This window comes from Macrobrachium nipponense, chromosome 34 (genome assembly GCF_015104395.2).
Source record: "Macrobrachium nipponense isolate FS-2020 chromosome 34, ASM1510439v2, whole genome shotgun sequence".
In the NCBI taxonomy this organism is placed as follows: Eukaryota; Metazoa; Arthropoda; class Malacostraca; order Decapoda; family Palaemonidae; genus Macrobrachium; species Macrobrachium nipponense.
Window position 1 is genome coordinate 50,141,548 of NC_061095.1, and position 11,220 is coordinate 50,152,767.

At 44.6% G+C, this 11,220-nt stretch overlaps 1 protein-coding gene across 1 annotated transcript; it reads left to right on the forward strand.

Moving 5' to 3' along the window:
• Nucleotides 1-125: 125 nt before the first annotated feature.
• Nucleotides 126-10,892, forward strand: LOC135208055 (uncharacterized). Its single transcript, XM_064240197.1, has 4 exons — nucleotides 126-402; nucleotides 865-1,043; nucleotides 1,820-1,967; nucleotides 10,488-10,892. The coding sequence occupies exons 1-4, from the start codon at nucleotides 193-195 to the stop codon at nucleotides 10,620-10,622; spliced, it is 672 nt and encodes a 223-aa protein (XP_064096267.1). The 5' UTR covers nucleotides 126-192; the 3' UTR covers nucleotides 10,623-10,892.
• Nucleotides 10,893-11,220: the final 328 nt, after the last annotated feature.

The window sequence follows — 11,220 nt, forward strand, 5'->3', positions numbered from 1 at the left end:
TGCATTACATACAGTACGTTCTCCAATGTCCTCATTACATGCACTGGCAATCTTATTCCTCTATACGTAATAATCTTCCATATACTTGTGTATAACTATGAAATCACTACAAAATGCCATCTTTCTAAACATTTTTAATATATCTTGGTTCATTCTTTGAATTACGTACAGGTCATCATTGGATTTTGGTGGATGTTCTCTATACTAATCACAATGGCCTATCGCTCGTCCCTGATAGCTCACCTCTCGGTCCCTGAGAAGTCTCCTACCATAGACACACTGGAGCAGTTACTCCAGGCAGATCGATACACGTGGGGCATGGAGGAGACGTATGGCATTGGCTGGGAATGGTTTAAGGAAAGCACAATCCCAACAGTTCAAAAAGTCAATGAGCAGATCCTGGTAAGAAAATCCTCCTCTATCATATTTTGGAAGAATTCTCTTAATAACTGAAGTGCCTCCTGAGTTCTGAATTTAATTTCCAGCACTGATTCAACAGCTTCATTATTTGTTGATCATATTTAGTGGCTGATTTTGAAATGTTAATTCACAAACAATTTGTTTGATCTCCCACCGCACTCTTATATCATCATCTTTCTGGTGCCACAAAGTAAGCCTTTCTACCAACTGACTGAGGGTAGTACTTTGGCCAGTGCTCCACTAATCTTAAGATGATAGGATTCCTCCCACTTCCTCCTCAAAATAGGAACTTAAAATACACGCACATATATATAAGGCTATTATATAGAGGCCATGGCAGAGCCCAATACATACTATACAGTAACACTAGTTATATGGCCCCATCTAGTGCCCCATACTATACCCACAAAATAAAATCCTCCTTTTCTTTTTCATACATCACAGCCTTTGACCCCTAAAGAGCACTTGACAAGAGTTCTGAAAGGTCACCATGCCTTCTTGACTTGGAAGTACTACATCAAGGCTATCATTCTATCTTCGTACACTGACTCTCGAGGCTACACCCCACTCCACACAGGCCAAGCAGAGTATATCAACTATGGTGGATACGGCTGGGGCTTCAGGTGAGGTATAATTCTAAACGATAAACAATTAACAAACACAATGATAAACCATATGTATGCTTAGACATCTTTTGCGTAACAATTAAGGCATTATCTTAATTATCTTAATATTGTGCAAAATGAAGGCATTATCTTAATTATCTTAATATTGAGCAAAATGAAATACATACACACACAAAAAAAAGAATGAACAAAATTTATTTTTACGTTACATATAAATTTGCTCCAGTCAAGCTTCATCCATTAATTTAAAAATGAAATCCATTCTTGTAATATTTTGGGCAAAAAGTTAATGACTTTCTCCTTGATTTGTGGATGACCGGTGAGGACATTTTTCTCAATTGAAATTATTGCAAGTGCATTGAACCTTTCCTGATTCAGGGTCACACACTTATAAAAAATGTAAACACAGAACTAGGTGAGTGGCATTGCTTTTCTCCACTGTGGGCCTGCCTCTTCCCTCCCCTTAGACATGTGCGCATGCGTAGAATGACCAAAAAAAAGTGTTGCTGGAACTATGAAGCACACAGTTCCATATAAGCAATTTTGCAGCTTCTTCACAAATGAGATGAATGACAATGACCAACAATGTTGTGAATGATTTATCACAGTATTAAATATTATGAACAAGTGTTAAAGAAAGGAAAACCAAATTACACTGCATGTTATTAATAAATTTTTAGTGAAAACAGTGGGTGGTGCAGTTCCACAGTGCCTATACACAAGCCGCCCATGCTCATACTAAAACATCTTGAATGGTTTTTTGTTTCCTGCAGAAAGGGCGCTCCCTTCCGTCGAAGGATAGACAAGGTGAAATTACGACTGATTGAAAGCGGACTCATCAATTACTGGATTGACGATCTCATTCTTACGTCATCAAGAAAAGCAAGGAAGAATAACCTCAAGAAATGGACCTTACCACAGGTGCTTTCTACATTTATTCTTCGAGGCCCCTCTATTAACTGTAACTTGATCTGTTAAGAGATTCTCCTTTATTTGTCTGTTACTTTGTAGTACTCTCATTAAATACATGCCTTGACTTAATCTAACAACATAGTAACTTATCCAACAACAGAGTAACTTTTCATAAGATAATTTATTTGGCTATAGAATTCCATCATACAAGCCTACCATTAGACATGTTACAGGGACATATATTCTTTCTGACATGGTTTAGCATCTTATTACATAATTTTGGGCCAAATATTCTGTAACATGATATTGTTAAACTACAATAAAGTTTTGTACATACTTACCTGGCAGATATATACTTAGCTATAGTCTCCGACGTTCCGACAGAATTTCAAATCTTGCAGCACACGCGACAGGTAGGTCAGGTGGTCTACCTTACCCGCCGCTGGGTGGCGGGCGTATGAACCAATCTATCTCTCCAGCCAGATTTTTTTCTTTCACCTGTCTCCTGAGGGGAGGTGGCTGGGTGGGCCATTAGACGTATATATCTGCCAGGTAAGTATGTACAAAACTTTATTGTAGTTTAACAATATCATTTTTGTACATGAACTTCCCTGCCAGATATATACTTAGCTGATTGGCACCCTTGGTGGAGGGTAAGAGACAGCTAAAGTAATAAGGAGAGATAAGAAACAACTGATGTTGTAGGATATAAATAACCTTGGTTCTTACCTGTTCAGGCAGAAGACTTCATTGATATTGTCTCTGAGTCTGCATTGCCTGGAGAACTACAGCTAGGACGTGACCTGATGCTGAAAGACTCTCGGATCTACCACTGGGATATGTGATCCCTTTGTGTGGTAGAATCCAAGTCGGATCCTGTTAAAGGGATTGTTCGTCCCTATCTTAACAGGTCCTAACCACTACTACTGCAAGGAGCCACACTCATCAGACCACCTAACCAAACTACTAAAGATTAGTATTACGACCTAAAGAGATGCCTTCATGCATCCTCTTTAAGGCAACCAACAACAACAAATACAAGGGGGAAAAATTTATACTACTAAACAGGATGCGTTCCAGCTCCCTGCCCCAGCACTGAATCCGCAGATACGTACGGGCCCAAGGCGAAGCATTTTTCGTAAGTGATTCTCACATCACGTAAGTAGTGGTTCGCGAACACTGACTGACATCTCCAGAATGTTGTCTCCATCAGATTTCGCACGGACATATTCTTGTTGAAAGCAAGAGAAGTTGCTATGGCTCTTACTTCGTGTGCTTTCACTTTAAGAAGCCTAAGATGTTCTTCTCTGCAGGATCCGTGTGCTTCTTTGATGAGGCTTCTCAAGAAGAAGGACAATGCGTTCTTCGACAATGGACGAGTAGGCTCTTTTACTGAACACCACAGGACCTCTCGGTTGGCTTTCAGTTGCTCTTTTCTTCTAAGGTAGTATTTCACCATTCTCACTGGGCAAAGAGTTCTCTCGGGTTCTTCTCCTACCAAAGAAGATAACCCACGAATCTCGAAGTTCTTGGGCCATGGACTTGATAGGTTCTCATTCTTTGCAAGAAAACCAGGAAGGAAAGAGCAAATGAGAGAGTCCTCCTTAAAACCCACATTACCATCAATCGCCTGAAGCTCACTCACTCTTCTGGCGGAAGCTAGAGCCATCAAAAACAGAGTCTTCCTGGTAAGGTCTCTGAATGAGGCTGAATTAGGGGGTTCAAACCTAGAGGACCCAAGGAATTGAAGGACTACATCCAAATTCCAGCTAGGTGTCTTAGGAGACTGCATTTTCGTTGTATCAAAAGACCTAATAAGGTCCTGTAGGTCCTTATCTTCCGATAAGTTGAGGCCCCTGTGCCTGAAGACATTCGCCAACATACTACGATAGCCTTTAATCGTCGAAACGACTAAGCCACATTCTTGTCTTAAGAATAAAAAGAAGTCTGCAATTTGATTCACAGAGGTACTGGAAGAGGAAACGTTATTCCTCTTGCACCATCTTCTGAAGACATCCCACTTCGATTGGTACACTCGTAAGGTGGAAGACCTCCTCGCTCTAGCGATTGCCTTAGCAGCTGCTGACGAAAAGCCTTTCGCTCTGACCAGTTTCTGGACAGTCTGAAGCCAGTCAGACTGAGAGCGGGAGGTTTTTTGTGGTACCTGTCGAAGTGGGGCTGTCTGAGTAGATCGCTCCTTAGAGGAAGCGATCTTGGAAAATCCACTAGCCATTCCAGCACCTCTGTGAACCAATCTTGTGCTGGCCAAAAGGGAGCTATCAAAGTCATCCTCGCGGAATCTGACTCTGCGAACTTTTTTAAAGTCAACCCCAGAATCTTGAAGGGGGGAAACGCGTATACATCGAGTCCTTTCCAATCGAGTAGGAGAGCGTCTATCCCTATTGCTCCTGGATCCGAGATGGGCGAGCAATACAGATCCAGTCTTTTGTTCTTTGAAGTTGCAAACAGGTCTAAGAGAGGCCTGCCCCACAACTTCCAAAGGCTCTGGCAAACATCTTGGTGCAGAGTCCACTCTGTGGGAAGGACCTGATCTTTCCTGCTGATGAGATCTGCCCTTACATTCCTTTCTCCCTGTACGAATCTGGTGAGAAGTTTTATCCCCCTTTCTTCTGTCCACAGAAGAAGATCTCTTGCTGTTTCGTACAGAGAGAAGGAATGCGTCCCCCCCTGTTTCCTGTTGTATGCCAGAGCCGTGGTGTTGTCCGAGTTTATTTGCACAACTGCTCCTGTCACATCTGACTCGAACTCCTTCAGAGCAAGCCACACGGCTATTAGTTCTTTCCTGTTGATGTGCCAGGAAGACTGGTCCCCCACCCAGGTTCCTGACACCTCCTTGGTTCCCAGAGTCGCCCCCCAACCTGTTTCCGACGCATCGGAGAACAACACCAGGCTGGGGTTCTGGGATTGAAGCGGCAGTCCCTGCGAGAACTTGTCGGGATCCGCCCACCATGCTAACTCCTTCTTGATTTGAAGAGAAATTGACAGGGAGAACTTCAAATCCTGAGAAGGACGACTCCAATTCCGATGAAAGAAAGAATTGGAGCGGTCTCAGGTGCAACCTTCCTAGGGAAACAAATTGCTCCAGTGAGGAGAGCGTCCCCAGCAGACTCATCCACTCCCTCACTGTGCATACTTCTTTCCCTAAGAAGGTTGTTACTTTTTCGAGTCCCCGGGCTATCCTCTCCTGTGACGGAAAAGCCCGAAAACTCAGAGAGTTCATCTGGATCCCCAGATAAACGCACTCTTGAGCGGGAATCAGACTTGACTTCTGCAGATTGACCAGAAGTCCTAAGGAATAAGTCAAATCCAGGGTTTTCTTCAAGTCCTTCAGACAACGATCTCTGGAATTGGCCCTTATAAGCCAATCGTCGAGATAGAGCGAAATCCTCACCCCTTCTAGGTGAAGCCATTGTGCCACATTCCTCATGATGGCCGTAAAGACTTGGGGGGCCGTGTGGAGAGGCCAAAACACAGGGCCCTGAATTGGAAGATTCTTCCCCCCATCATGAATCTTAGAAACTTCCTCGAGGAAGGATGGATTGGTACGTGGAAGTAAGCGTCCTGTAAGTCCAAGGACACCATCCAGTCCCCTGGACGGAGTGCTGCTAACACCGAGGCAGTGGTCTCCATCGTGAACTTCTTCTTTTCGACGAAGAAGTTCAGGGCGCTTACATCCAACACCGGTCTCCATCCCCCTGAGGATTTCGGAACTAGGAACAGGCGGTTGTAAAAGCCTGCCGAAAGATGATCTGCCACTAGTTCGATCGCCTCCTTTTCCAGCATCTGATCTACCGCTAGTCGGAGGGCTTGATTCATGATGGGGTCCCTGTATCTGGCCGTCAACTCCCTCGGGGTATTCGTCAAGGGAGGCCTCGAAGAGAACGGGATTAGATAGCCCTTCCTCAAAATTGACAGGGTCCAGGCATCTGCGTCTTTCTGGGCCCAGACTTCTGCAAACTGTAAAAGCCTGGCGCCTACAGTTGTCTGAAGGACTTGAGTCTTACTTGGGAGGTTTGATTGACTTCGTAAAGTCCTCCCTCTTCTATTTGGTTTCCGACCTCTGAACGAAGAGGATCTAGAGGTAGAAGCCCTCGAAAGGGTTCCTGAGAGGTCGGCTTAGCTTTCTTCGTCTTAGTCTGGAAGGTAGGGCGCGGCTTCCTTGCAGACTGCGCTAGAAGGTCCTGCGTAGCTTTGGCAGAGAGAGACCTTCGAAATGTCTTGAACCGGTGTTTAGGAAACAGCTGCGTAGAGAGAGGGGCAAAAAGCAAAGACGATCTCTGAGCATGTGGAGACAGACTTTGTTAAAAATGAGGCAAAATACTGATCTTTTCTTCAAGACCCCTGCTCCAAACAGTGAAGCTATTTCGCTGGCCCCATCCCTCACCGATTTATCCATACAGGATAAGACACAATTCAAATCCTCCGGAGAAAACGTGTCCGGTCCTGAGTTTTCTTGGCTAGGACTCCGAGGGACCAATCGAGAAAGTTGAAAACTTCCAAGACTCTAAAAATGCCTTTTAGAATGTGATCTATTTCATTCATTGCCCACGTAGTTTTGGGCCGAATTCAAAGCTGATCTTCTAGTGGCGTCTACTAGTGCCGAAAAAATCTGCGTCAGCTGAAGACGGAAGGCCCAGTCCCAAGGGTTCTCCTGTCTCATACCAAAATCCTGTCCGTCCTGAAAGCTTCGACGGAGGGAAGGCAAACATAGTTTTCCTCCCCGCTTCTTCTTTAGTACGCATCCATGAACCGAAACTCTTGAGCGCTTTCTTCATAGAAAGAGTCGGTTTCATTCTCACACACGAAGATCCTTTCGTTGCTTTCGCTGTGGAGAACAACGAGTGTGGAGAAGGAGGAGCAGTAGGGCTCAAAGACTCTCCGAACTCCTGAAGGAGAAGCTCTGTGAGCTTCTTGTACGAAGAAACTGTTGCCGATGTATTAGTTTCTTCCTCAGAGGCTTCCTGGTCTTCTTGAGGAGGAGAACGGGGATGAGGATCCTTATGAGAATCCTTAGATGATTTTCCTAGCTGGGGTACAGTGCGATGAAGGAGACAAACGTCTTGAATGAGGAGAAGATTCCAAAGTAGAGAGGCGTACAGGAGAACGACGAGTTGTAAAAGAAGGACGCTTATCCGAAAATTCTTGTCTAAACTCGCATTCCTTCCTAAATGCAGACAAACTCTTAACAGCAAAAGAGGAAGGACTCCTTTCTCTAGAAAGACCACGTCCTATCCCTAGGGAAACTACGAGAGGGAGAGCGCCTGCTAAGATCCTGGCGCCGATCGTGAGGAGAGCGGCTACTAGGCGCCGAGCGCCTATCTGTCACAGGGCGCTTAGTGGAATCCTGGCGCCTACCAAGCGGCGAAACGTTGCTAAAAAATAGGGCGCCTTTCAGGAGCAGGGCGCTTGAGAGGCTCTTGATGCCTACGAAGGCGGAGAGCCGCTGCTACGCTCCGAGCGCTTAAACGGAACAGGGCGTTCGGCGAGATCTTGGGTCCTTACCAAGGGGAGAACGTCTGTAAGGCTCCGAGCGCCTAACAGAAGCAGGGCGCTTGAGGCGTTCTTGACTTCTAGCAAGAGGAGACCGATCAGGAGTAGGGAGTCTCGAGAACGAAGAGCGCCTACTAGGAGAACGAAGCAACGAGGATCAAGGTGTCTTTCTCCAGGAGAACAGCTACTAAAAGAATGACGCTTACCAGGAGCAGGGCTCCTACTAGACTCTTGATGTCTTACAGGGGAGGAGCGAACTCCATGCGATGAGCGCCTACCAGTCACGTTATCCGACTCCCGACTACAGTAGTCGGAAGGAGAAGTGCGCCTACTTTCAGAAGGGCATTCCCTAGGTTCTCTGAGAAGACGAGGAGAAGAAAGATGAGACGGAGACGACGAAATAAGTCTTCTATGACCTGAGCGACTCTCTCTTCTTGCACGAACTCTAGAAGAAGGAGAAACAGAAGGGGCTGAGCGTCTACCCGAGGCAGGAATCCGATTTGGGGAAATATCTTCATAGTCCAAGGAGCGCCTATCCGTCGAATGGCGTCTCGACACCGAGCGGGAGTGGTGTTCCTCTCGTGAAATGTTACGATGTGTAGAAGTATCCTCAAAAGAAGGAGATCGCCGATTACAAGGAGAGCACTCTTCCGACGAAACGCGCCTCGATCTCTTGATAGGGAGAGACAAATCCTTCCTTCTACGCGATCTCGATGCAAGGAGTTCCGCCAAGGCTGAGATCTGAGCTTGTAGGCCCGCTAGCACTCGAGAAGGAGAGTCCCCAGGATCTTCTTCCGAAGCAAGCTCAGCGCGAGGAGCGGGAGAAGGAGGGCGATCACCGGATCTCCTAGGCTTCTTTGCTTGCAAGGAAGCTACATCAGAAAAGTCTTCTGGGCTGGACGCTAACGTACTGAAGGGAGCCTCCGCAGCCCTCTTCAACGGGCGTGACGCCTCCTTAGAGCTCCAACCACGCTTGCGCGAAGGAGAAGAGGATGACGAAAAACACTGACGAAGAATATTCTTCTTCTTACGATCCAAGGCAGCCTGGGAGCGAACTTCAGGATCTGCCGAGGGGACGCCTGACCGGTGGGGGCTCTCCCTAGCCCTCCTGCGGCTTTCGACTTTCCTCCTCCACTGGAACTGGGTCTGGAAGAGGTCTAGGCCTGGAGGCACTAAGGAGCCGGTCAGACGCACCCTCCACATCACTGGGTACACTGCACTTATCATCACTGACACTCTTACCTTGATCAGTACGAAGATTCTTGTCTTCCTTAGAACACAAGGAAGCTTTTGAGGCCGCCGCCTCCGAAGACGAATCTATGGCTTCGGTGCGGGGAGCAGGAGCTGAGACCTGGGAGGAAGGTTCTAAAACACATTAATGTTAGTTTCATTCTCACTCATTCTCGACCTGCTCGAACTCCTTGAAGAAGCTTTACGTACCCTATCCCTTTCAAGTTTCCTAATATAAGAAGAAAGAGCCTTATATTCATCTTCGTTCAAAACCTCACACTCTTGACACGGGTTACTAAACGAACATTCATTCCCCCTACATTTAACACAGAAAGTGTGAGGGTCAACCGCAGCTTTCGGTAACCTCACCTTACATCCATCGGTCAAACATACTCTAAACAAAACCGGAGTTTTGGAAACAGAATCAAAATCAGACATTCTACAGGAAAATCCAGCGCAAAGTCAATAACGGTCCACAATCAGCGTATGTCCCAAGCCAACATAGAGCGAATACGTCACCAAATGTCCAATCAATCTCCAGGCAAGGCGAGAAATGAAGAATATATCGGAATGAAAACGACAACCGTTGTTATCGCTTCAGCGACAGAAAAAATCTGGCTGGAGAGATAGATTGGTTCATACGCCCGCCACCCAGCGGCGGGTAAGGTAGACCACCTGACCTACCTGTCGCGTGTGCCGCGAGATTTGAAATTCTGTCGGAACGTCGGAGACTATAGCTAAGTATATATCTGGCAGGGAAGTTCATGTACAAAATTTCTCCATGCTGATGCTAAATTGAATTCTATATGTATAAAAAGAGGTTGCCATTTGAGTACAAACATATATGACATCTCCAATCCAGGATAATATGCGTTTTTCACACATATACAAAACTGAAATCTTTTACAGTATACAGATATACCTTTGCCAGAAGGTGGGTCAGTTCACTGAAGCTTGGTAACTAGGCACTTAAATAAAAGCAAGAATACTTCCCACTTACTCAAATAGCTGTGGGGTGTTGGAAGATATGAGAGAGTGACCATTGCTGCTAGAGACAGCAATGGAGTGACTGCAAGTATAGCCACCCCAGAAGGCCAAGTGAGAACTACCTGCAGCAGTGGAGCTAAAGGAAAAGTAGCACTAATAATTGAATACGTAGATCATACCCTCACCCTTTCACTTGCTTGCCACTGATTATCTGCCTTGGTACCAAGCTCCAGCGACCAGACCAGCTTTCACCAAAAGCACATCTTTAGAAAGACAAAGGTCTGTATCCTTGTAAGAACAATTCAGTTCTCGCCTCAATATTGGCTATTATCTTCACGTAACATCACTTTATGTAAACGAACAAACAAAGTATAAACATAACATCCTTTGCAAAGTAAATAAACTGTCAATGTTAAGATAACTATGAACAGAAGCAAAGTCATAAATATCTTGAAAACTGATCCATTTTTTTGACATTTTCATTTCTTAAAACATTTTAGAGTTGTGTGACAAAATATATTGTAAAGCTGAAGATTATTATAAACAGAGGGCAAGACTTGTATATAATTTGAAACTTAATTCCTTTTTAATTGAAACTTTAATTTCCTGAAACATTTTTAAAGATCTGGGAACCAGATTTATTACAGTTCTAAAATCTCCTGTTTAATCTAAATGAATAGTATAGTCCCTTGATGACAACAGTGTATATCACCAAGCATGAAAGTTTAACCACAATACTACTTCTAAAGCCAGCAGAATATAGAGAACAGCAAGCTAATTTTAAGTTTCTTATTTTTCCAGGTAGAGGAAGGCAATGGTGGAGAAGTAGTGCTCAGTTTGCTACATTTGCAAGGAACTTTCTATGTGTTATCCCTGGGTTTCTGTTTGGCCTTCATAGTCCTGATAGCGGAGAATCTAACAGTGCACATGAAATGAAGATGTCACAAACGACACTACCAATAGTCAAGATCAGCCTCTTGGACTTCATTATGCAAAGTATATATCACACAATAAAGCAATGATAAACCCAGCTGAGTGTCACACTTCTTTGCATTTAGCTATAAGACCAAAAACTAGTCTCGTGCAGCATTTAAATTATTCTATAAAAAAAAGTATCATGAGAAGCTGAGTGTGTTTAAATACCGATCATGTAGAACTTTAAGAAATGTGCCTTTAAAAATTTTGAAAGTGTCTGCACAACAATACTGTCAGATGTAAAGAAAACTGTAAAAATCTAATTAGCATATACACAATTTATATGTTAATAATTTTTCGTGTGCCTTTTCCCTCTGGATGGAGTGTACCAGAAAGTCTTGGGCTGAGGCTGATAGTTCCATGCCCTTCCCCATCTGGACTGCAAGCAACCCAGTTACCTAACTACATCGTACATAACAAACTGCTAAGGTCAACGAAAGTATAACAGGTTTTTAATACAGTATAACAAGTCCAGGACCACTGAAAAAAATGCTAGATGGAGTCCTCTGATGGATACACTGCTGTAGTGCAGTATAACTTTCTCCTCTTCAATGACAAC

Bases quoted from the DNA above. Each gene is read 5' to 3' on its own strand.
- LOC135208055 (XM_064240197.1), top strand. From the start codon at position 193: ATGTTCTCTATACTAATCACAATGGCCTATCGCTCGTCCCTGATAGCT. The intron at 403-864 runs GTAAGAAAATCC...CATACATCACAG, and splicing joins AAGTCAATGAGCAGATCCTG to CCTTTGACCCCTAAAGAGCA. The intron at 1,968-10,487 runs GTGCTTTCTACA...TTATTTTTCCAG, and splicing joins AGAAATGGACCTTACCACAG to GTAGAGGAAGGCAATGGTGG.